Source organism: Populus trichocarpa, chromosome 1, assembly GCF_000002775.5.
Source record: "Populus trichocarpa isolate Nisqually-1 chromosome 1, P.trichocarpa_v4.1, whole genome shotgun sequence".
Taxonomy (NCBI): domain Eukaryota; kingdom Viridiplantae; phylum Streptophyta; class Magnoliopsida; order Malpighiales; family Salicaceae; genus Populus; species Populus trichocarpa.
The window spans coordinates 46,795,454-46,817,004 of NC_037285.2; the positions used below are offsets into that span (position 1 = coordinate 46,795,454).

At 35.6% G+C, this 21,551-nt stretch overlaps 1 protein-coding gene across 1 annotated transcript; it reads right to left on the reverse strand.

The window, feature by feature from the left end:
* Window positions 1-611: 611 nt before the first annotated feature.
* On the reverse strand, window positions 612-20,085 carry LOC7490695 (protein MOR1). The gene is made up of 54 exons (XM_024600349.2): window positions 19,741-20,085; window positions 19,536-19,641; window positions 19,327-19,450; window positions 17,265-17,344; window positions 17,002-17,179; window positions 16,831-16,895; window positions 16,261-16,343; window positions 16,088-16,173; window positions 15,847-15,960; window positions 14,779-14,898; window positions 14,492-14,594; window positions 13,897-14,033; window positions 13,455-13,520; window positions 13,252-13,369; window positions 13,094-13,134; window positions 12,392-12,463; window positions 12,171-12,278; window positions 11,967-12,072; window positions 11,166-11,278; window positions 10,975-11,062; window positions 10,687-10,787; window positions 10,432-10,539; window positions 10,213-10,318; window positions 9,986-10,065; window positions 9,755-9,904; window positions 9,576-9,651; window positions 9,325-9,449; window positions 9,125-9,235; window positions 8,879-9,028; window positions 8,718-8,792; window positions 8,543-8,624; window positions 8,321-8,436; window positions 8,142-8,243; window positions 7,983-8,057; window positions 7,798-7,893; window positions 7,607-7,708; window positions 7,374-7,475; window positions 7,054-7,236; window positions 6,861-6,972; window positions 6,600-6,676; window positions 6,453-6,532; window positions 6,094-6,156; window positions 5,889-6,015; window positions 5,054-5,176; window positions 4,851-4,928; window positions 4,502-4,660; window positions 4,265-4,423; window positions 2,760-2,857; window positions 2,434-2,590; window positions 2,232-2,348; window positions 1,997-2,092; window positions 1,765-1,836; window positions 1,400-1,685; window positions 612-1,283 (listed from the first exon to the last, which is right to left on the reverse strand). Exons 1-54 carry the CDS (start codon window positions 19,898-19,900, stop codon window positions 1,012-1,014), a joined length of 6,084 nt encoding a protein of 2,027 aa, XP_024456117.1. The 5' UTR covers window positions 19,901-20,085; the 3' UTR covers window positions 612-1,011.
* Between the last annotated feature and the right edge of the window lie 1,466 nt (window positions 20,086-21,551).

A 21,551-nucleotide genomic window follows, 5' to 3' on the forward strand; every position in this document is an offset into this window, starting at 1 on the left:
TATTTCTATTTTAAATTTATTATATTTGAACGTATAAATATTTAAATTTATAATAAATATTTAATTTTTATATTAATTTATTTTATTTTATATATTTTAATTATTTTTCTATTTCTGTTCAATATATTTTTTAAAAATATATATTTTAAAATATTATTAACAGAGTTATGACGAAACACACCATTCAATATATTCTAGAAAGTTGAAAAAAAATTACTATAAATATCACTACTAATGTTATCTCACCAACGTACTTACCGATGATATTCTGCCAATGATATGTTATATTTACATTAGAAAATACTAATAAAAACAGAAAAACATCAATAAAATTACATACAGTTTTTCTGTCGGTGATATGTTAAATTTATCGATCAATATACTAACTAAATGAAGTGGGCAATTTTTTTTTGCATACTTTATCTATTTGTAAATCTATCTGTAAATTTATTACTTACGAACTGAACTCAACGATAGACCACAAATTACCAAAAAGAGTTTAACAAATTATTTTTGTCCGTGAGCTCATTCGTACCAACAGACTATTGACATGCAGTGTTAAGCGAGCACATCAGTGTCAGAATTTCACAGAAACCGAAATCACTAGCAAGTGATGCAAAAATTGGAATTGAATATTGACATGCAGCTTCAACATTTTCGTGGTGCACTCCATAAATTGCATACAGCACATCTCCCAAAAGGGTATATGATTGTATTAAATTAAAGAAATCAAACAAGATGCCGAAAAAGAAAAGGTAGCCTACAATATACATGACTGTAGCATAAAGCAACCTAGAAAGCAACAAGCCACTCCGCATCGGACTCGAGATTAGTTCTTCAAAATTCCACTACAAGGAAATCAAACTCCCTGCCGGTTGCCAATGTACTCTGAGCTCTATATGATAATACTCTACCAGAAATAGCTCCCATTTAATTGTGATAGGACTCTCCTTCAAATCTTATAAACCAGATGATGCCGAAGAGAATCACACGTAAACTTGTTTAACTTATCTACAGGGGTTCAAGAGATCCACTTTTAAGTCTCTCCATCCTGGCTTGAAGACCAGACAATGCCTTCTCATCCATGGGAAGAACTCCGCTATGTAAAGGATTCTCCATACCCGTCGAGTCTGGCGCACGAAGAATCTGACTTGACAGTCCATTATTTAGGTTCTCATTCATAGACATCAATGGCCTGCTTCCTGAATCGGGATTCCCAGTAGCAGCAGCTAACTGCATACTCTTCATTCTCTCTCTAATTGCATCTAATGTTCCACTGGTTACTGCAACGTCAACACAATGGGTTCCATCAATAAAAACAACCAAAAATATAAAGCTTGTGTGTGTGTGTGTGTGTGTGTGTGTGAGAGAGAGAGAGAGAGAGAGTTAGTGAATTTACCTCCACCAATAAGCTTCTCATTTCTTTGGTCACCCAAAGAATTCTCTGAGACGAGACCTCTAGATAAAAAGGCACTAACTGCTCTGTTGTCTTCAGCATACGAGGGAGGAAGATGAAAGTTTGTTGTTTCGGGTTTAACATGCAATGGTTTAGCATCATTTAAGGAGTTTGTATGCACAGGGGAAAGGGGTTGCAAATCAGGGGAAGAAACATTTAAGGCGGATGGCGGGGGAGTTGAAATTGGCAAACTAGAAGGTGTCCTTCCAGCAGCAGTATTCTTCTCCATCTGCAATAAAAGCAATGTTTGTTGGCAACTTGATCTATGACACTTCCACACACAATGACATGATTGAGGAATTGCATACCTGAGCTAGACCATCTCTGATGTAAGTGCGAAATGCCTCACTAGCATTTTGGAGTTGAGCAAATATATCAACCTATGATTTGGAAAAAAGAAGAGGAAAAACTGAAATGAATAAGCAGCTCACGGACCCAATGCCAGAGTACTAACCATAGCAAGCCCCTAATTATCTCTAGGAAACAGAAAAAAACAGTACAATCACTCTACCAATAGACACAAAAACATTAATTACTGACCTTAGGATATAACTGGGTGATGCGATAGAGCTCATATAGACCAATGGTGCAGGTTTGTTTGTCACCAATTTTCTTGAAAATGGCAGCAAGTTCTTGCTGCAGTCATGGTAAAATCAAATAGGTATTATTGAGAAACATAGAGAGGTAAAGAGAATGGATGAAAGCAAACAAAACTAGTTTGATTTATTAAGTGCAGACAGCCAAATTGTTTGAGATGAAACTGGGAAGTTGATACCTTCAACTGAGCCTCAGCAGAATGCGCGGCAGGTGATGAATTGTTGGCTGCAGAATCACCCCAATGATTTTGGCCCACAGGAGCTGTTGAGGTCAACATTCTTGCTGCAGCTAAAGTCTACAAAAAAAGAAGAAGAAGCAGGATAAGTAAATATACAACAAAGTCGAATAAATGCAGGATTGCACATTTCTTAACTTTGTACCTCAAGATTAAGATCAATGTAGGCAAGAATAATTGGCTGGGGTTTCATGTCGATAGGAACCATCGATAGGTGACCCTTTATTGCAGCTCCACGAAGCTTAACAAGTTCATGGAGAACAGTTTTCACCATACGCAAAGGCTTGTCATCTGCTCCAGCTCTGTTTATAAGTTCAGAAAACACATAGAAAGAGGGAAGTCAGATCAATTAAGAGACCAAAAGGAAAGGTAAATATAGATGCTCTGGAGAAATCAAATGACACAATCTAACAAGAACCAAGCATTATCAGGGAAAGGGAGGGGGGGGGGGGGGGTTTCAATAAAACATACCTTCTCCTGATTTCTTCCATCCCCAATTCTTGTAGGTAAATATGGATGCTCTGAAGGATGCGGTCAAGATCAACATCATATATAGTAGTTTGAAGAACCTGAGTAACAAAAATCAATCTATGACATATCCAACAATAATAAACAATGGTTAACAAGCTAAACAGTCGAAAACACAATCATGCTGGTACAAGTGAAGTCACAGATGCTAAAAATAGTGTTCAGGAAATTGCAACTGGAAGAGGATAGGGTAGATATCACCCTTGCCAACTCGATAGATGGTAAATAACATTCCAAAATAGGGTGCTACACTGTTTCAGTCTACCATAAATAAAAATAATGGGCTAAAAACATCGATCAACTCCATAAGGGGACATATGACGGTTCTTAATGGCACCAAACAAATCAATTCACCCCTTCGTTCCAATTACTTAATTGAACTCTTTTCTTGCAAATTTCTCCAGTTTTGGACAGCATGACTGAAGTGATAACATGTTAGACTCAGTGGTTGCCATTTTGGTATCAAATTTATTTCACAAATCTCTTTTTAACATGTTAATGGTGTTCACACTTGGCCAACTGGGTCTCACCCACTACCTCCCAAACTACTCGCACATACCATGAGCATGACTGGATTTGGGAAAAGGAAAGAAAAAACAAGCGTGGGAAAGGAAATTGCTGATTTAAAAACGACTGAACTAATATTTGTAGCTGGAAAATATTCCATTCATTCTTTCCCTTTCTATCTCTTACAAAGTTTGTTCCATTATGGCAATTACACTTCTGGCTCAAATTTCACCAATTAAGCACCTCAAAAATTGTAGTAACATCCCCCAATAGAAAAACAAAAGAAGCAAGAATATGGTATTACTATTCAACCATTCGCTGCCAGAATTAATACCAATTGAAAGGTAAACTGTCTACAACTACTACAGTAGATGATACTAGTTTATGTTATTGCCCAAAACATATTTCATTTTCTCAGCATCCATCAGAAAAACCAAACTTAAATCAGCTGATTTTAGCTCCCATGTAATTTATAATCGAGCTTCCACAAGGCCAAACCAGAAACAACTTTTCAGATAAGTTTTTCAGAAATCACATGCAGGATGTGCGAGAGTTGGATTCACCCCATGTCTAACTTCTATTGCCATGTGAGCAAATGTTTTCGAAATAAATTCCATGTCAGAAACGATTGTGGCTGGATCTAACAGAAGCAATGAAAAGCTACAAGAACCCCAGAATGTCTTTGAAATGTGAGCAGTTTCCAAATGATGACAAGCTAGGTCAGCACTATTATAGTTACGGTGGCAAAGTCGCACTCATCCAATCTAATAACTTAATGTTCAAGACTGCCTATATATCATTTTGACCAAACAGACAGTGCATTACTAGACCTTTTCAAATGCACTCATAATTTTGAAAAATCTATTTAATAAATAGTATTCGGGTTCTAAATGAAGTCAGCAGGAAGATGGCATCAAGCACTGAAATATCAAATATATTACCTTTGTGAGTTTGATAAGGCATTTTACAACAAGGTCAGAAAACTTCTGATTCCTGATAGCAAAGGTCTCAGCTGATGCAGGTGAAGGCCACCTTGTGGGATCCAGTGGTCGCAACAGATTAATCAGCACAACAAAGGATGAAGTTCGATCTGCATTATCCTGTACATATGATGGTAAGTTAACAAAAATTGACTTCTTCAAGCCAAAAAGTAGGCACATCATCGGGTAAATGTTCACCAGAATCTTAAGCATCAGCACATTCAATGCCTTTAGGAGCTGGCTGCCATCATCCATATGTGGGACCCTTTCATCCAAAAGCCAAAGTAGAAGCTCCGTTATCAAACTGTCAAGAGTACTCTCTTTGACAGCATAAGCAAGAATTTTATTTTGAAAAGTCTGCAGAAAAGTACACGTAGTTAAAATTTTATCAAGAAATAGATCTTGATGATGGATGGGGTTGTGGAGAGGGAGGAAAGGGATCATTCTGAGGCAGCATGGCTCTCCCTTTCTTCCACCATCCAGACCACCATACGCTCAGATATAAAGAGTACAGGTTATGTAGAGGGATGTTCCTGACAAAAATTACCTGCATGAGTGTATTAAGTACATATTTACAAGCCCGTGATGAGGCTCCAGTCAAACTGAAGTCAAAAGTCCTCGATACCTGATCAATATAAAAAACAAGGAAACAAGTGAGCTTTGGCGGACCAAGCTGGTATTAAAACAAGCTAGTTCACATCTAATTGTGATGAAAAAGATATCAGACAACTTTCATGAAACAATAGTCACCTTGTTTGCCAAGCATGAAACAAGTTTATCTGCATCTTTCACAAGTTCATCCATAGCACTGCCTTCTGCATCGTTTGTGGCCTGTGCCAACTCATGGCAAACAACTTTCATACCTTCAACTGACTGCAAGTAGAAAATCCTTATTATATAGTTCAGGACCTCATCTAACAATAGAACAATCATGCAAAACAATTGCACATTGGAAAAAATAATAAAGAAACTATGTTATGAATACAATTAAAACATAACATTTTAATTCCCATGGCAAGTGAAGAGAACACGCATGAGTTGGAGATGGACATGCATAAGACAGTTGGACACATCATTCAACATGACAGTACTCTTAACCTAGAAAAAAGTAATTTAAATAGCAACAACTTTGCAAAACCAAATATGACCAATATATGGAAGTGAGGGAGTAAGACTTTGTCAGACCTGAAAGAGTAAGTGTTCAGGCAGAACCAGTTATCTAAGAAGCATATGCAACTACGCATATTCAAGCCATTAAAAAAACAAAAAAAAAAACAAAGAGCTGGCTATAAGATAAAATCATGCAACTCATGCAAACAAAAGAACTCAAGAAACAAAGGATAAAACAGTGAATTATAAATTCACAATTGAACATAATCTGTGTGGATCTTGTTGTTTTAAGTACTGAATCCTGAGATTCATATATCTAGGCTAATTGTTCTTTCCTGCCAAATTTGGTTTTCTAGCAAGACAACCTTGGCCGCACATTCCCCACAAAAATCACATATACTCCAGGACAATGCTTGAAACTTGAAACAATGCACTCTAGTGACTAGAAAGGATCGAAATGAAATCAGCAGAAAACCTGCTCCGGGGAACCAAAAGAAATGATGTCCAGAGCTTCATTCCAGTCTGCAGGGCCATTGACACTCACGAGTGCACGGGGCATCATATGTCCCTCCATATGAAGCTCCTGCGTCCCATAGTTTTTCCTGAAAAATGACAATTGATACTTAAGGAGAGAACTTATAAATTCAAAATGCCATTAATGAAAAAAAAAATGATGATACCTAGCTATAATAGGACCAGAGACTGATTGTGAAAGTTCCCCGCTCTGTTCTGCTATATCAGACCTGAGTACAAATAAGGAATTTAAGGTCAGAAGATATAACCAAAGTCAAAATATAAGCAAGTCAGCAGCTTCTGAGCCAAGAGTCATAATTTTCAACTTCCGATTTACATTCACTTGGCATGGAAAACTGGATAGATGTTATATCAATACCAGTAGAAGAAAGAAGTTCAATAAAAGAAAGGTCAAATAAACAATTTTTTCACAGTAATAATCTTAAATAGGTCACATTCATAAATCATAATACTAACAAAATAGAACTCCAATAGAAATGCAATGCAAGTATCATAAGATACACACCCATTTTCCCTAACAGAGCGCCTTAAAGCAGCTCTAGCATCACCAGGGCGACCTTCCTTCCTTTTTTCCATCTCTCGTACCTACCAAAAAAATCATGATGAGTGCACTGAAAGTGGAAAAAGGATCAAAGCACCAATATACACTCACCTTCCACTTAAATCTATCATCTATCATGCTTTTCTGAGCATCTGTCAGCTTCCCAAGAAATCTCCAAATGTCCTCACCTGTTGAAGTAAGAGAGCAACAATTAATACATGAAGTGAGAAAGTAAGAATGATATTACCGTTACTTGAGAACATAATATGCATCTGTGCCAAGCCAATGGAGATTCCTAACACTAATCTTTCAATATTAGCAATCCTACTGTAACAATAATGTGACTGGTTATTTCATGGTATCAGCACGTACCAAGAATCTTGTAACCTGTAGCCAGTGTATTTAACGCAGCTTTTCTAGTTTCGCCATCACGCTCTGCTGTCAAGCTTGCAACAATTTGCAAGGATTTTAACTGTCCACTTATCTATAGAGCAACAAAATACAGGGATAAGTGTGAGCAAAAAAAAAGTGAATACCAATGACAGCATAAAATATCTAATTATACCTCAGCCCCATGATGATCAATCAAGAACCCAACTAGATCTGCACACTCAATTCGAGTACGGTTGTTTTTAGAGCGCAAACCCTCCAGAATGTAAGGGAAAGATTTTGCTGCTGAATATGCTTGCACAATTTGTTTGGTAAGCTCACGCATTTTTTCTCGCACTTTCTCAATGTTATGCCCCAACTGCATTTCAAATATATTATGTTAAAACTATTAAAAGTATTTTCCCATCAGAGAACAGAATCATGGCATCCAAGAAAAAAATAATGAATATTTTCCCAGATGCACGAAAATTCATGCTACTGAGGTCTTAGTAGAACCTTTTCAATCAAGCATGGAAGAAATATAGCTGCTTCAGATTCACTCAATGTGTAGGCCTCATCCCGGAGCCGGTCAAAAAGATCAGGGAGAAATTCCAGCACCTGTCCATTTCAGGTCAAACTTCATGTGATCGCATCTCATGACGCATCATACTCAAAACATGAAGTGTGACACTACAATGACAAAAGGGAAAAGGGAAAAAAAAAAAAAAAAAAAAAAAAAAAAACTCTACCTTCAATAGGCAAGTTGTGTTAGATTTACAAAACTGCAAAACAAACCACCTCAAAAGAATGTCCAAAACTTCAATTATTTCCTTTCCAATGGATGGAAGGGCCTGGAAAAAAAAAACATATAAGTTTCAATTTGATAACACTGTGCCATGCTCAAGAGTAATCTCCAATAGTCAAGAAAATAGCCAAAAACCTTATGTAACATCTCTAGCCCGTCGACTTGTTTCTTAAAATCCGGACTTAGAAGTCGCCTGTTCAAATCCTCTCTGAAGTATTTCATCATGTCACTCTACAATTTGGGAATATGGCAAGAGAAATCTCAAAACGCTGGAAAAGAAATCCAATATAGTTTACAAGCAGCACTGTATAAAACCAGACCTCAAGATCTTGAACCTGTTCCATCCGTGGCTCTTCAAACTTAAACCTCCGTACTACCATTCTCTCCCTATCCTCCTGTGAATAGGCAAGTGCATATGGAAAATGTTTAATCAATGCTATTTACATCTAATGAAAAAATCAATGTGTCATATCAACTACCTTGTTTGAGTCCTTGACATTCAATAATGCTTGTGACTGAACAGCTCTGTCCTGAAAAGACATAGTTGGCTCTGGCTTTGACCCTTTCATTGGTATGACTCTCTTATAAAGCCAAGACCATAAATAATCAATCTCCACATTGAATTTCAAAAAATATAAATGAAATAGGAGAAACATACCGCAGATATAGATCTATTTGCATGTTTTGAGATGCCATTGGAAGCAGCTTTTCCAACCTTTACACTTGTTTTGGATGATGGCCCCATTGAAATTGTTTTTGTAGATTCAAACGATTCTGATAAGCCATGACAAATTTCAATATGCAATCTCAAAACATGAGGCATGTGCGTGCGTGCATGCAGAGACACAAAAGAAGTCATGTAAGTTACCAAAGGACAGACCTTGAAAACCACCTGCAGGTCTCACTCGTTCAAGAACAAGAGCCAACGCTGGCCCTTGAATATCTTTCAGATTCTTCTCAATCTAAGAAAGAGGGTACACATATTAGGAAGTTTGGTGATCGATCAATACAGGTGAATGAGGAAAAAAACACCAGAATAATAATAAAGCGCTCACCATTTCTTGTCCACACACTCTCAAAATCTCGGAGATGCATGCTTCAGCTGCTTTTCGAACATCTGATGATTTATCCTAACAAAAATCCCAGAGGAAATGTCAAGAATGCAGAAGGTGAGTCATGAAATGTCTTTTTTCAAGAAAACTAAACTAGAACCTACCGTCATAGCAGAGCTGGCTGGTTTCAGCAAATGTATGGCATCAGAAAACTCACTTGATCCAGAAAGTTGCTTTGACAGCCAATCAAAAAGATCCTTGCGGCCTTCAGCACCAAGCTTAGTTTCTATCAGAGCTGCTGTGATGTAAGGAACCTAGAAACAAAGAAACGTCATATACCAAACAACAAGAAACCAAAATACCCCAAAATTAAAATAAGACATGTTATCAGTAAATGCATGAAAAATTACCATTTTATCAAGATGAACAGCAGCAACCCAAGAATCTAAAGTATTCAGAGTGCATTCCCTCATATGTTTCTTATTATCCCCAAGACATTTCAAAATATCCGACAGAACACCCTGCAAAACCCAGCCAACAGTAAACTTGAGCTTTTTTCAGGACAGCAAATGTATATGTAAAGAAACACGCTCATCTAGAGCAGACCAACCTTGCTTGACTTTTCAACAGCCGGTCCCATAGCAGAAGCAACACCACCAATGGTAGTCAAAGCTGTCATGATTAAATTTTTATTGCTGTCATAGAGACGCCCTCTAAGGGCACCAAATAATTCACCTGGCAGCCAAATAAGATATTAATGATCAACACATTGCTAGTTGTAACAGAAAGGTTATTATGACACTATGCATGTCTTAATACAGCTTTCTAACTATTCAAGTCCATTTTAACTTGAATGCATACCAGTTCCAGTTGGTTGAATGCGTTTATTAGCCTCCTCTAAAATTTTATTGACAGCTTCAATCGACTCCAGTCGAACCTGCAACATGGATTTAAGAGTCAAGATGATAACAATAACTGAGGGTTTCACAAAGGTTATCATAACATTAAGTGAGTTTGCTTCATCAATGTTGACAGCATACCTTCCAATCAGGACTTTCCAAACTCTTGATCAGAGTAGGTGTTATCTTTCCACTAATGTCTTCACGTGGCAGGCTATCCAGCCCACCACCAGAAACAGAAGAGGTGGATTCTGATGTCCTGACTGTTTTCTTTGGAGCGGCGGAAGCACCCTGGAGACGTGTAAAAGGATCAAGTAAACCATATAAAACAAAAATGTTGAGAAAGGAATTTGATCTTCAGCTTCCCATTACCTCAAATGGATTTTTATCATACTCAGCATCAAGTGCACTCAGCAGTGCAGGTTTGACATCAGCAAGAAACCCTTTAATATCTGCAAACAGAGAGAGAGAGAAAAGAAAATACATATCAAGGATTCATGGCATGTGGAAAATTAATAATAATAAGATAATCACACACCAAATACATATCAAGGATTCATGGCATGTGGAAAATTAATAATAATAAGATAATCACACACCTGGACCAACAAACTTATGTAAAGCACCCAAAAGTTTGATAGTTGCATTTCTGCTTGCGGCTACACTCGACTGTAGCCCAGTATCTTTACAGAAATCAATTAAATCCTGCAAGATATGTCGCATTTCTCCTTAAAAACTGCAACTAAAGGATGAGAAAAGGAATAGAAAGATAATCTTCAGTATGAGGAAGAGTTATTGGAAGGAGGAGACAGAAGAACCTTAAGCTTCAAATGTGACACACCAAAGTCATCAATTGCCGAAACCATCCAGATTATTCCCTCACTAAGAACCTTTGGATTCTTGTGTTCTTTCATAATTTTGTAAAGCTGAAAAAGACGAAATTCCACAGATTATTCAGCAACAAATAAGAAAATGGTGATAGTGCTCTCTAAATCTGGTTCAGTCTTTGCATTATACTAGACCAAAAGTAAAGCAAATTGTTAAAGCAAGCACCTAACTGTAAGTATACTTACTCGGTCAAAAACAAATCCTGGACCCACTGCTTCAGAGAAAGTGGTAAGGCACTTCATGGCATGAGCTCTGGTTTTAATATCAGCTACCCGTTCACTTATACCTGCGAATAGGTATGAAAAAAAACTTTGTAATTTATCTAATCCATTCACTAACAAGGTTAAAAAGGAAAAATCAACTTAGCACAGAATTGGGAGGGTTCGCATTTATAGAAAAAATACAAGCAATCTTTCACAAAATATAGCTCTAGCTTCAAACAAAAGAATAGACAAATAGCACTTAATACCCACCTAAAAGGCAGAGCACTACACATTTCTTCGGAAATTTTGATGCAGTTGAAGCTAGGTAAGTAATGACTTCAATGACCTGTTGCTGAACCTGCACTTTTGATTGTATTTCTTAGTATTATAACCATTACAGAATTGAGCTTGAAATCGATCTGTTCATACAAAAATGTAAAACATCAAAAACATTTAAATACCTGAACATTTTTTTCGTTCCATCCAGGAATAGCACAGAGTAAACGAATCAAAATCTCCACAGATTGATCAAGATTCTGTAACCCCTCCACTTGTAGTTTAAATGAGGATATTGCTGCAGCAATTTAAATGAAAAAAACAAGAAAAATTAACCAATTAAATGCAGCTTATGTAACATGGTATAAAAAATAAATAATAGACTCCCGTGCACCAACATATAAATTAGCACAGTTAAGTGGACCAAGAACACATCTCTTTGTAAAGAACAGCATTCTAATCAACCACTCAATTAAAGAAAATTTATACAAACACAAATATATATCCACTCATAAAGTTACAATCAAAACAATTTTACAAGAAACAGCCAAAGAAAATGTTGAATACATGTCAGGAAAAAAAAAATCTATATCCAAGCAATTTACCCAGAACCAACATAGCATGAGGTAAATTCTACTGAAACAATACAGTAGCATAAAAACTGTCACCATATTCACCATCTTTATGTTAGAAGAAAACCTGTTCACAGTGAAGCACCCTAAAGCATAATCAAATGTCACAAGCAGCTTGCAACTAAAGATTTCTTAAATCAAATTAATAGATTTTTGTACTCCTGTTTCAAATTTTTACTTCTATAGTAAAAGAAAAAAAATGAGCATTTAAAACCTATGATAGACAAAAACAATCAACCTTCAGTTTTTGAAATTGAGAGTAAGCAATGGCATCGGAGTAGCAGAAACAACAGCTTCGTAAGCCTTCAGATTTTAATCTATGCATGAAACAAGCAAAAGGTTCTTATAACATACCTTCCAACCGCTCTTTCCACACTGCGCTCTTCAGTTGGGAAACAGTATCTGCTTGAATGAGAGAACCTAATCTGGTTTCAATTTCTTCAAGACTCATCTCTGCTGGCTGCAAATATCAAACAGAGAGCAAATCATGTATCAAAAACTATGAGATCAACTGACAATCAACAAAGAAAGCTTTTAAAAACAAAGGCATTCGCCTACCTCAACATCCTCAGGTGGTTCAATTGCTCTTGAAGATTCTGCCCGCCCAGCACCATCTCCTTTCTTGCTAACCCCTGATTTAGTCGGCGCTGCCTTTTTGTTAGCAGCCTGACAAAAAGAACAATAGCACAATCAGGAACCATCATAGCGATAATGTCCCTTTGAGCAAAATTTAATGTGAATGATAAGAAAAAGAAAAGAAAAAAGTAAAAGAAATTCACAGCTGCTGGTGCAGGCCTCTTCCCAGAAAGCATGCTTGCCGCCGACTTTTTAACAAATGAGCCTTCTGATGTCTGCAAAAGAATTTACACAAAAAACTTTCTTAAGATCATGATTTGAATGAAACTGAAAAGGCCAACCCTTAGAGAAATATCGAAGTGAGGTGCATAGAAAACACACTCAGGGAATTGAGACTAACATACAAGAGAAATTAAGAAATAAACTACTAGAAATATAGAAGAAAGGTGGATAAGTCAGCTTTTTTTATAATAAAGAAACCATTGAAACGAAAACAATTTACCAAGGAACATTACAAATCAGCCATAAATAACAATATTATTAAAAAACTCAATACATGTTTTCCTTTTATCTTTCAATTAAGAGCAGCTGGATCATGCTGACTGAATTTAGTGACCTAGAAACAAGGACCATAGTCAAAACATAAGGCCCTTCCCCTAAAGGAAATTATATGACTAACCACAGCTGGAGATTTCAAAATAAATGTCACTCTTCCATGGTGCACATCACGCATATCTACCTCTTAAAACAGCTTTTTCTAGAAGTCTAATCAACAAAGTTTCTAATGGTACAAACAAGACAATTCTAGTTATAATGTAATTAATGACTCTGTTGCAAATGATAAAGACAATCTAATAACAAAATCAAGAATCATAAAGTTTCAAAAAATAAAAGTCACAGCCCACCTCTACCGATGACATGCTTCCACGAACAGCTTGGACTGGACCTGGCCATGGCACAACAAGCATGATCAACTAAATTAAATACAAAAATAAATATAGCTAAAGATTTAATAACCCTAAATTAATTGTTGTGATAGCATCATGGAAAAAGGTGTGCACACCTGAGGATGCCACAGCAGGCACACCATCTCCTGAACCTGCTATCATTTCAGACAGCTTCTTTCTTCTCACATCATCAAGTTTCTCCAGTGATCGCTCCAAAGGCCTCATGCCAACCGACTAAGCAAGAATTTGAGAGTTACAATAGCAGTAGCTAAAAGTGAAGCAATAAATTTTCAATATTTTTCTTGAATGGAAATACTACCTTAGCTACTGCTGCTAACACTGAAAAGGCAGAATCCCTCACATCAGGAGTCCCATCATTGAGGCACTGCAAAATACAATCACTTAATTCGAAACTAAAAAAAAAAAAAAAAACAGGAAAAGTGGAAGCAGATAAGCAAAATCTGTGCATTCCAACAGCTGCATATCTTATAGCTCCATGCATCATAACAAAAAAAAATTAATAGATGATGATCCATGAATAGTCCGAACCATAGGCCAGTTCCAATTCACAATGTAAAGATTGATTTTCTAATTCTCCTTCAAAATCTTATAAGAGACCAAAGAGAAAAGCTCCGTTATCTGAAATAAACACCAGCTATTGAATATGAAATGCAATGTGTTGAAAATGAAATGGACACTAGCAACAAGCATGCAAAGAATTTGATTATACGCATTACTGTAAGAGCAATGGATGCACTAACCTCCATACAGATAGGGACATAATCCTTGTGCACCTTCAGAATAACAGCCTTGTTACTTGTTTCAATACAAAATGTCACCCAGTTTAAAGTTAATGAGCGCACTAGAGGAACTTTATTTTTCACTGCTGTTTTGACATCTGCAGTAAAAGAAATCATTCAGAACCAAAACCACGTAACCCCATAAACCATGAGCCAATAGTGGCAAACAATTTACCCTATATGCCTAAAAAATGAAAATCAGGGCATTATAGATGACAAGAAAAAACTATATGGGAAAAGAAACGCTAATTATGAAAAGAATCCGCAAAAGAAAATTAGATCGAAAATGCATGATTTTCTCCTCGAGAAGCCTAATTATGTTGTAGCTATGCTCACATCAGTTATGAAATGTATTAAAAACAATGATGACAAACTTGTGGTGCCAATCCAAAACAAGCAGAAATATAAAACAAACAGAAATATAAAGGATTAAATGACAAAGAGCAGGGATTGGTTAAACCAAATACAAAAAACTAAAAGTACAATCTCTAAGGCTCAAACAACTTAACAGAGTTTATCAGAATATGAAAGTATTTGGAATGAATGGCGAACTTGCCTTCAATGATATCAGCAAGATTTAAGCATCCAGCTGTATGCATCGCTTGCAGAGTTTGAGCAAGTGCCTCGGTGAGTGTAGGTTTTTTCTCTTTCAATTTTTCCTATTAAAAGAAACCATAGAAACAGCACTGTTGTCAGAGTTAGACAGGTAGTATTAAAAATTAAAAACTCATTTATCACACAAGACAAACGTGTGGACCAGTTCAACACACTCAGGTAGCCAAGGTTTGAAAAGCATTATTGTGTGAGCATGTGTGTCATCATCAAAGTGTATATGGCTCTTACAAGCAATACAGGTAATAAGAACCGAGAGCTCCCAGAAAAATGGGTTCTTAGACCACGTGCAAGGTTGCCAATAGCTTGTATGGCTTCAACTGCAACAGCGATGTTCACATCTGTAATAAGCTGCAGGCAAAATCATAGTGAAGCATAGATCACAGAAACTTCAAGAAGGATAAGAAAGCATCATAATAAAAGTCACCATGGACACAATAAACCAGCAGCATAAATAATACAGAAAAGCATTTGAATTCCTACAAGTTGAAAGCTCTATACCAGGTTCAAGTTGCCATATTGAAATTCAATGGTATTCGATGGCTATACACAAATGCATTATACATAGTGAAGCTCTTTTAATTGGGGGGAAAAGGGAAAGAATTATACTTCCGGTGGTAAAATAGATCACAGATACAACAAGAAGGATAAGAAAGCATCATAATAAGTCACCCTGGACACAATAAATCAGCAACACAAATAATAAACAAAAGCATTTGAAATCCCACAGGTTCAAAGCTCTATACCAGGTTCAAGTTGCCATATCGAAATTCAATAGTATTCGATGGCTATGCAGGAAATGCATACCACAATCTCTATATAAAATATCTTAGAATCAGATCATCGTGGTTGGACAACAATCATGAACTTTTATCAGTATGACAACACTCAATCTTAAAAAAGAGAGAAAAGCACGAGTATAAGGTTTTCAACAGCCAAATTATGGAACCTCATAATAACCTTGCATGTAAGGCTAATGACAAGTATTTGACTTGGCACCAAATTTCAAAAATAATTTTCCTAATTATATTTGGGTTATGTAGGTTCTCATCTCTTCCACAAATTGACCAAACAAATGCCCTTCACCAGAATCAAAGTCAACTATTTGTCACCCAATTAAATTTGTTTTTTTTTTAACAAAAATAACCTCATTTATCAGAAAAGGAGATAAAGAAAGCAAAGACAAAAAAAAATGGAAAGGAACACAGAAATTCTAGCAAAAAATATAGTAACAATTAAAAGGGAGATGATTATAGGTAATTTAAAATGGTTGTTCCAACTGTAAGGAAAAAAAATTACCTTCTTCAAAGTCCGACAAACTTCAGAGAAATCACCAGGTGCTATCCTCTTTGTGGATGCAAGCTTCGTCAGCTCTGCAACAGCCTCCTTTCTTTCTGACCATTTGGTGGCTTTCTAAGAGGTGGACACAAGATGTTAAAAAATAGCAACCAACAAAACTTGAATATTTAGAAGATGATAATAAGAAGTTAGATAAATCCAGAACACTAAAAACATGAAATAAAGAAGCAGGAGCACTGACCACTCCATCCCAAAATCCAGCCTTCTCCAAAGGACCCAAAATATCAACCGGGTCTACAAGGTCATACTCATCTATTTCTTGAGGAGCTGACAGTCGTACACATACCAGTAATGGCATATTAGTCAATTGAGAATGAATGGTTAAAATACTATGGGAGAAGTTAAATCACATACCTTCAGCAGCAACTTCTTCAGATGGACCAGAACCCACAACTTCTGATACCCCTTCTGGCTCTGGCTCCTTGTCTTGCTCAGATCTGATCACATAAAGCATGTTAACTCTACATTCCAACCAAAGCATAACAGAATGGACTTCCAACAGATAAATATCCTACTTTTTAAACTAATTGATAAAGGAAGGGAAACTGTGCATTGCCTAGCAGCAGATCTAGAATAACAAACTTGCAAAGGTTTATAAATAAAACAACACCAGCACCAACCCAAGCTATTGATAATGATAAGTAACAAATTAATCATTGAGAAAAAGGAGACAGATTTAACAATTGTAACATTACAACCTTAAAATTATAATTTCAAACCAATCATGTACATCAATAAACATTACAACAAGCTTCAAACCAATGTTGTAAATTACAATAAAGAAACTTAAAACATATGATCAATTCAAAGCATGGTAATGTTGGAAGAATGCAAGCTCAAAGCCTAAGGAAACATCTCAGGAGAACTACAGTACCTCTAGTAAAATGCATGAAAGAGTAGAAAAAGGCTCTTGTCTAGATTTACCTAATCTTGCGGGATGGCTTAGCTGTCCCTTTAACATTAACAAGCTCAGCCTCCAATTCTTTTTTCTTCAAGCAGGAACATGGGGGAACAAAGGGAAAAAATGTCCATTATAATGTATAGGTAAAATGACAGTGACAATGTCATGCAAATTAATGAATAAATTTGTTGTACCATGGTATCTCGCATCTTCTCAAAGAGAATTGATTTCACAGGATCTTTTCCGATCCACCGACAAAGCTCAAGAGTTAGTCCTTTAGATGATGCACGGACATTTTGATCCTGGTGGTCAAACAATTCTGGAAGCATCTTTAAAATCCTCTTTGGGGGGACAACTTTGGCTCCAAAATCACTGTTAGCAAACAGAACAAACAACAGGGACACTTAGATAAATAAAAGAATCAGTACTTTGCAACAAAGAAATATTGCTTGCAAACCTTAAGGCTTGAAACATAACGTCTATAGCGGGCACCACAGCTTTGGCAACTTTGTTCTTAATTGCTTTCTCCATTGCATCCTACAATCACCAAACAATTAACTATCTTCAGAAAAAAAATAATCAGGTTTATTCATGCTAGAATTTCTTAGCCTTTGGTGAGCAAAAGGCCTCCACAACAAGCAACAGCTAGAAACTAAGCTAAACAAACATAGATGGAAAATTTTATGGAATGCAAGAAGGAAGGAAGGAAAAGAACATAGAAGACAGTGGAAAACAAAAGAGAGAGAAGACAGAGACAGAAAACTGCTGATTGTTACAAAATCCTGAAGCAAAACAAAAGAAAGGCTACAAGCGCTGATTCACATTCCAAAATACCAGAGTGTACAGGACAGTCAGATACACTCAATATCAGGGATTTTAATATACAGTAAAAGAGACTGTCCAACTTTGTGCCACTTTCCAAGAGTAATCAAGTCTATTCAAAGAATCTTAAAGCCTACCTACTTGTGCAAGTTCTACAAATTCTAACTACTACTATGAGATTACAAAGCTTGCAGTTGATTTTTCCCAACCAGAGCATGATCATACAGTCAACAAGAAAGATTCTTAATTTCAATAAATTAAGGCTCGCTGATGTACCACACAGCCTTTGTGGGACATAAATTCAATTTTTTCCTACTATATGGAGATTCAAATACTAGAGAGCAGAGGCAAGTTACGATTTTAAATTATTACTTAAGAAAGTTTCATCGATAAAACTAATAATTAAAAGATCAGGTAGCACAAGAAAGTTCATGTAGTACAGACCCAATTTACCATCTAAGAACTTCAATTTTCATTTCTGTTTTTTGAGTACATGAGCATATACAACTAAAGGTAAGATGAGATGACTATTGATGCAAGTAGAAATGTAAATCACCTCATGTAAATGATCCTAAAGGACAGAGCATACCTAAATTAGAAAAAGGTGAACCAATTAATAAAAGGCACCACGCTCAATCCTTGACAAGCCACATCACCAACCTCCAAAATTTTGAGGTGCTACAGTAGACAAAGGTCAGTGTTGTCAAAGGAAGCCCAACTAGAAATGGAAGAGGAAAGGTGAGCCTGAAACAGCTCCGTTATACCCTCTAAGTGATGCACTGCATTGATCATTTTTTGCTCTTTTTCTCAATTATGTCCATATGATGTACTAGAGTAGATTGCATAGCTAACTTCCGTTGTGCCTTTAGACAATTCTTAAAGTGGATGAGAGCACTACATAGAGAGAGTTGTAGAAGCACAACTTTTTCCCACAGTGGGCATCCTAGAATAAAAATCATCTCTTCTGTTATTTCAGAACACCAACAACAAGCCCTCAGTGACCATCTAGTTGGGTTTGGCTCTGTGAAGTGTGGCAGTACAAATTTGAGGTATGACTTTGCTAACTCCCACATTTGCTATGAATAACCATAAAAATACAAGCTCACACCATTTAGTCAGCCTCTACATAATCAACAAGCCTATCCTGTTATGCTTAGGGCGCCTTGGATATTTAGGCACAGTCATTTCTAATTTATTTACCAACTAAATTTAAATCCAGCACCTAATTTACAACACTAGATTGGCATGGTTAATTTTGCAAAAAATCCACATAGTAATGCTAATAAAAATGAAGACTTTTAGCTGAAAATCTCCAGAGCATCATAAACTTAGGAACGAATAGGAAACCAACTGAAGAGTGGTGATAACTATTACACTGATATGTTAAATGGACACGAAGCTACCATCAATCCTACAACTAATTAAGAATCAAATACCAACATTACACACTGGAATGTCAACAAAACAGTAAAATAGCAATCAAAAACAACTACCATTTTAGTACATGCATTTAAAAAAATATATCAAAATTTGTTCAATTTCGGTAAACATTATAACAATTCATTCATTCATTATCAACAAACAATTAAACAAGAGAAACATTCCAACACTAAACCAAAGCAAAAAAAATTAAAAAAAAAATCAACCAAGACCAACACGCATTCTCACTCTTTACCAAAAACCATAAAATCACTCACCAAAAAAACATCCACAGCTTCCAACTCCACCCACAGCATAAACGCTGCCTGCGCTTTCTCCACAGTCTTTGGCCTACCAGTAAGACACTTAGCCACAATCGCATCACACACTTCTTTCGCATACCTACACACCACCACCACCACAACAGCAACAAATTAAAACCCACAAAAAAAACGCATGCAAAAAAAATAAAAACAAATTCCACCACCTTCCAGCATCCGCATCGGCAGCACGTAAAAACGCAATCAAAGCATCGAGCGCTTTCTCCTGTACAGGCGCATTTGAATCCGCAACCGTTTTCCTAAACAACGGAGCTAACAAAAAACCGCAACAAAATGAATCCACATTTGCGACACAAATAACAGATCTGAAACCTAAAAATTGTATAAAAAACATTAGAAACCCTAACTAACCGAATTCACGAAGTCTGGAGTCTTTAGGATCTGAAATGGAATCACAAAGAGAAGCCAAATCGATATTGGCTTCGTTTCTAACTTTCCAGTTCTTGTGTAACAACCGATCTTCCCATGCCAATTTCTTCGCTTCCTTTAACAACTTCTCTTCTTCCGACATTTTCTTTCTTTTAGATCTCCCGCAATTTCACTGCGGCGATTTCTCTGAATATTTTTCTTCTTCTTTTTTAAGTTCCTCTCGCCGGCGAGAGAGGCTGGAGGAGAAATGACAAAATCAGGGTATGGATTAGAGAGGGGGAGAGTACGATATGTTTTTTTATTTATTTATTTGATGTTGCTAAATCAAAAATCATGAGAGTGAGAGGGCTATTTTGAGATGTACGTTTTTGAATTTGGAGAGGTTTTTCGACGCGCGGTGTGGGGAGTTGAATGCACGTGTTGAGGGAAGGGGATTGGGGCGGTGACGGTTGTTTGGGAGGAGGGGATGGTGGGGTAAAAAAGGGAAGTGATTTTGGGCAAATTGTTAAAATGGAAAGAACGTTAATGGTTTTGAAATAAATTTATTAAGGTGTGTTTTTATGGTTTCTTATTTTAAGTTTTTTTTTTTAAAAAAAAAACATTGATTGATGAAGAAAAGGTGTTATTATTAATAAGAGTAGAATTATAAATTTTTAAAGGGATATCATTGTAAAATACTTTTCCTAACAAAACAAAATTAAAATGTTTTTATTTATATAATCAATTGTACAATATATCTCATGCCTGTTCATTTTTACGATTAAAAATTTTTATTTTTTTTAATTTTAAATTAATATTTTTTATGTTTTCAGAATATTTTAATATATTAATATTAAAAATAATTTTTAAAAAAAATATATTATTTTAAAGCATTTTTAAACGAAAAAACACTTTAAAAGATAATTGTAATCACACTTCTAAACACTCTTATTCATGTATTTTACGGTGCGTCACATGGTTTATCTTTTAAATTAATTTTAAAACTTTAAAGTTGACATGCACTTCTAACATCTTAGCTAGAAAAAGAGATAATAAATAGCATTTTTCTTCAAAACTCACATCAAAAGCAAAGAGACCATGAAAAGGAGGGATCCCCACATTTTTCAATCTATCTTTGTTTTTATTTGTTCAATTGCATCTCCTAATCTTAAATATAATAGACAATTTCTATGATTGTTTGAAGGCATTATAATTATAGTAAATTTAAGTTATAAATTATTAAATATTTTTATTCATTTATTATATCATAGTAAATTATTTTATTATTTAATAACTTAACGAACTATATTATTCACGACATTATTGTATAACTATATCTCAAAAAGTGCATTGTTTCCTCAATAAAAAAATAAATTGTAACATATACTAAAAGGAATCAATGTTTTACTGTGGATTACACAGTGCAGTCCACAGTAAAACACTGATCCCTCTACTTTAGTGTTTTTTTTTTTAAGTTGTCTTATTTCTTTTAACAAAAAAATTTTTTGTTTAATTTAGTTATTAATGTTTAATTTTTTTTATTTAGTTATCAAACTTTTATGAAACGTTTTCTGAGTTTAACGGGTTAACCTAGTTTGAAAAGTTATCCCATAAATTTATTTTTTTCTTTTTTTTCTTTTTAATTACTTTTTTTTTTGTTTAGTTTGGTTTATTAATATTAAATTTCTTTCTATTTAGTTATCTGACTTTCATGACACATATCCCGAGTTTCACAGGTTAACCTGATTTCACGGGTGAACCCAGTTAATTTTAGGTTGACCCGTCAATGTTTTTTTGTTTTTTTATTTTCATAA

Excerpts from the sequence above, each read along its gene's own strand:
- LOC7490695 (XM_024600349.2), bottom strand. The coding sequence starts at position 19,900 with ATGTCGGAAGAAGAGAAGTTGTTAAAGGAAGCGAAGAAATTGGCATGG. Across the intron at positions 15,961-16,087 it reads CTGGATTTTGGGATGGAGTG|AAAGCCACCAAATGGTCAGA; the intron begins GTCAGTGCTCCT and ends TCCACCTCTTAG. Across the intron at positions 4,424-4,501 it reads TGCTGATGCTTAAGATTCTG|GATAATGCAGATCGAACTTC; the intron begins GTGAACATTTAC and ends TCATATGTACAG.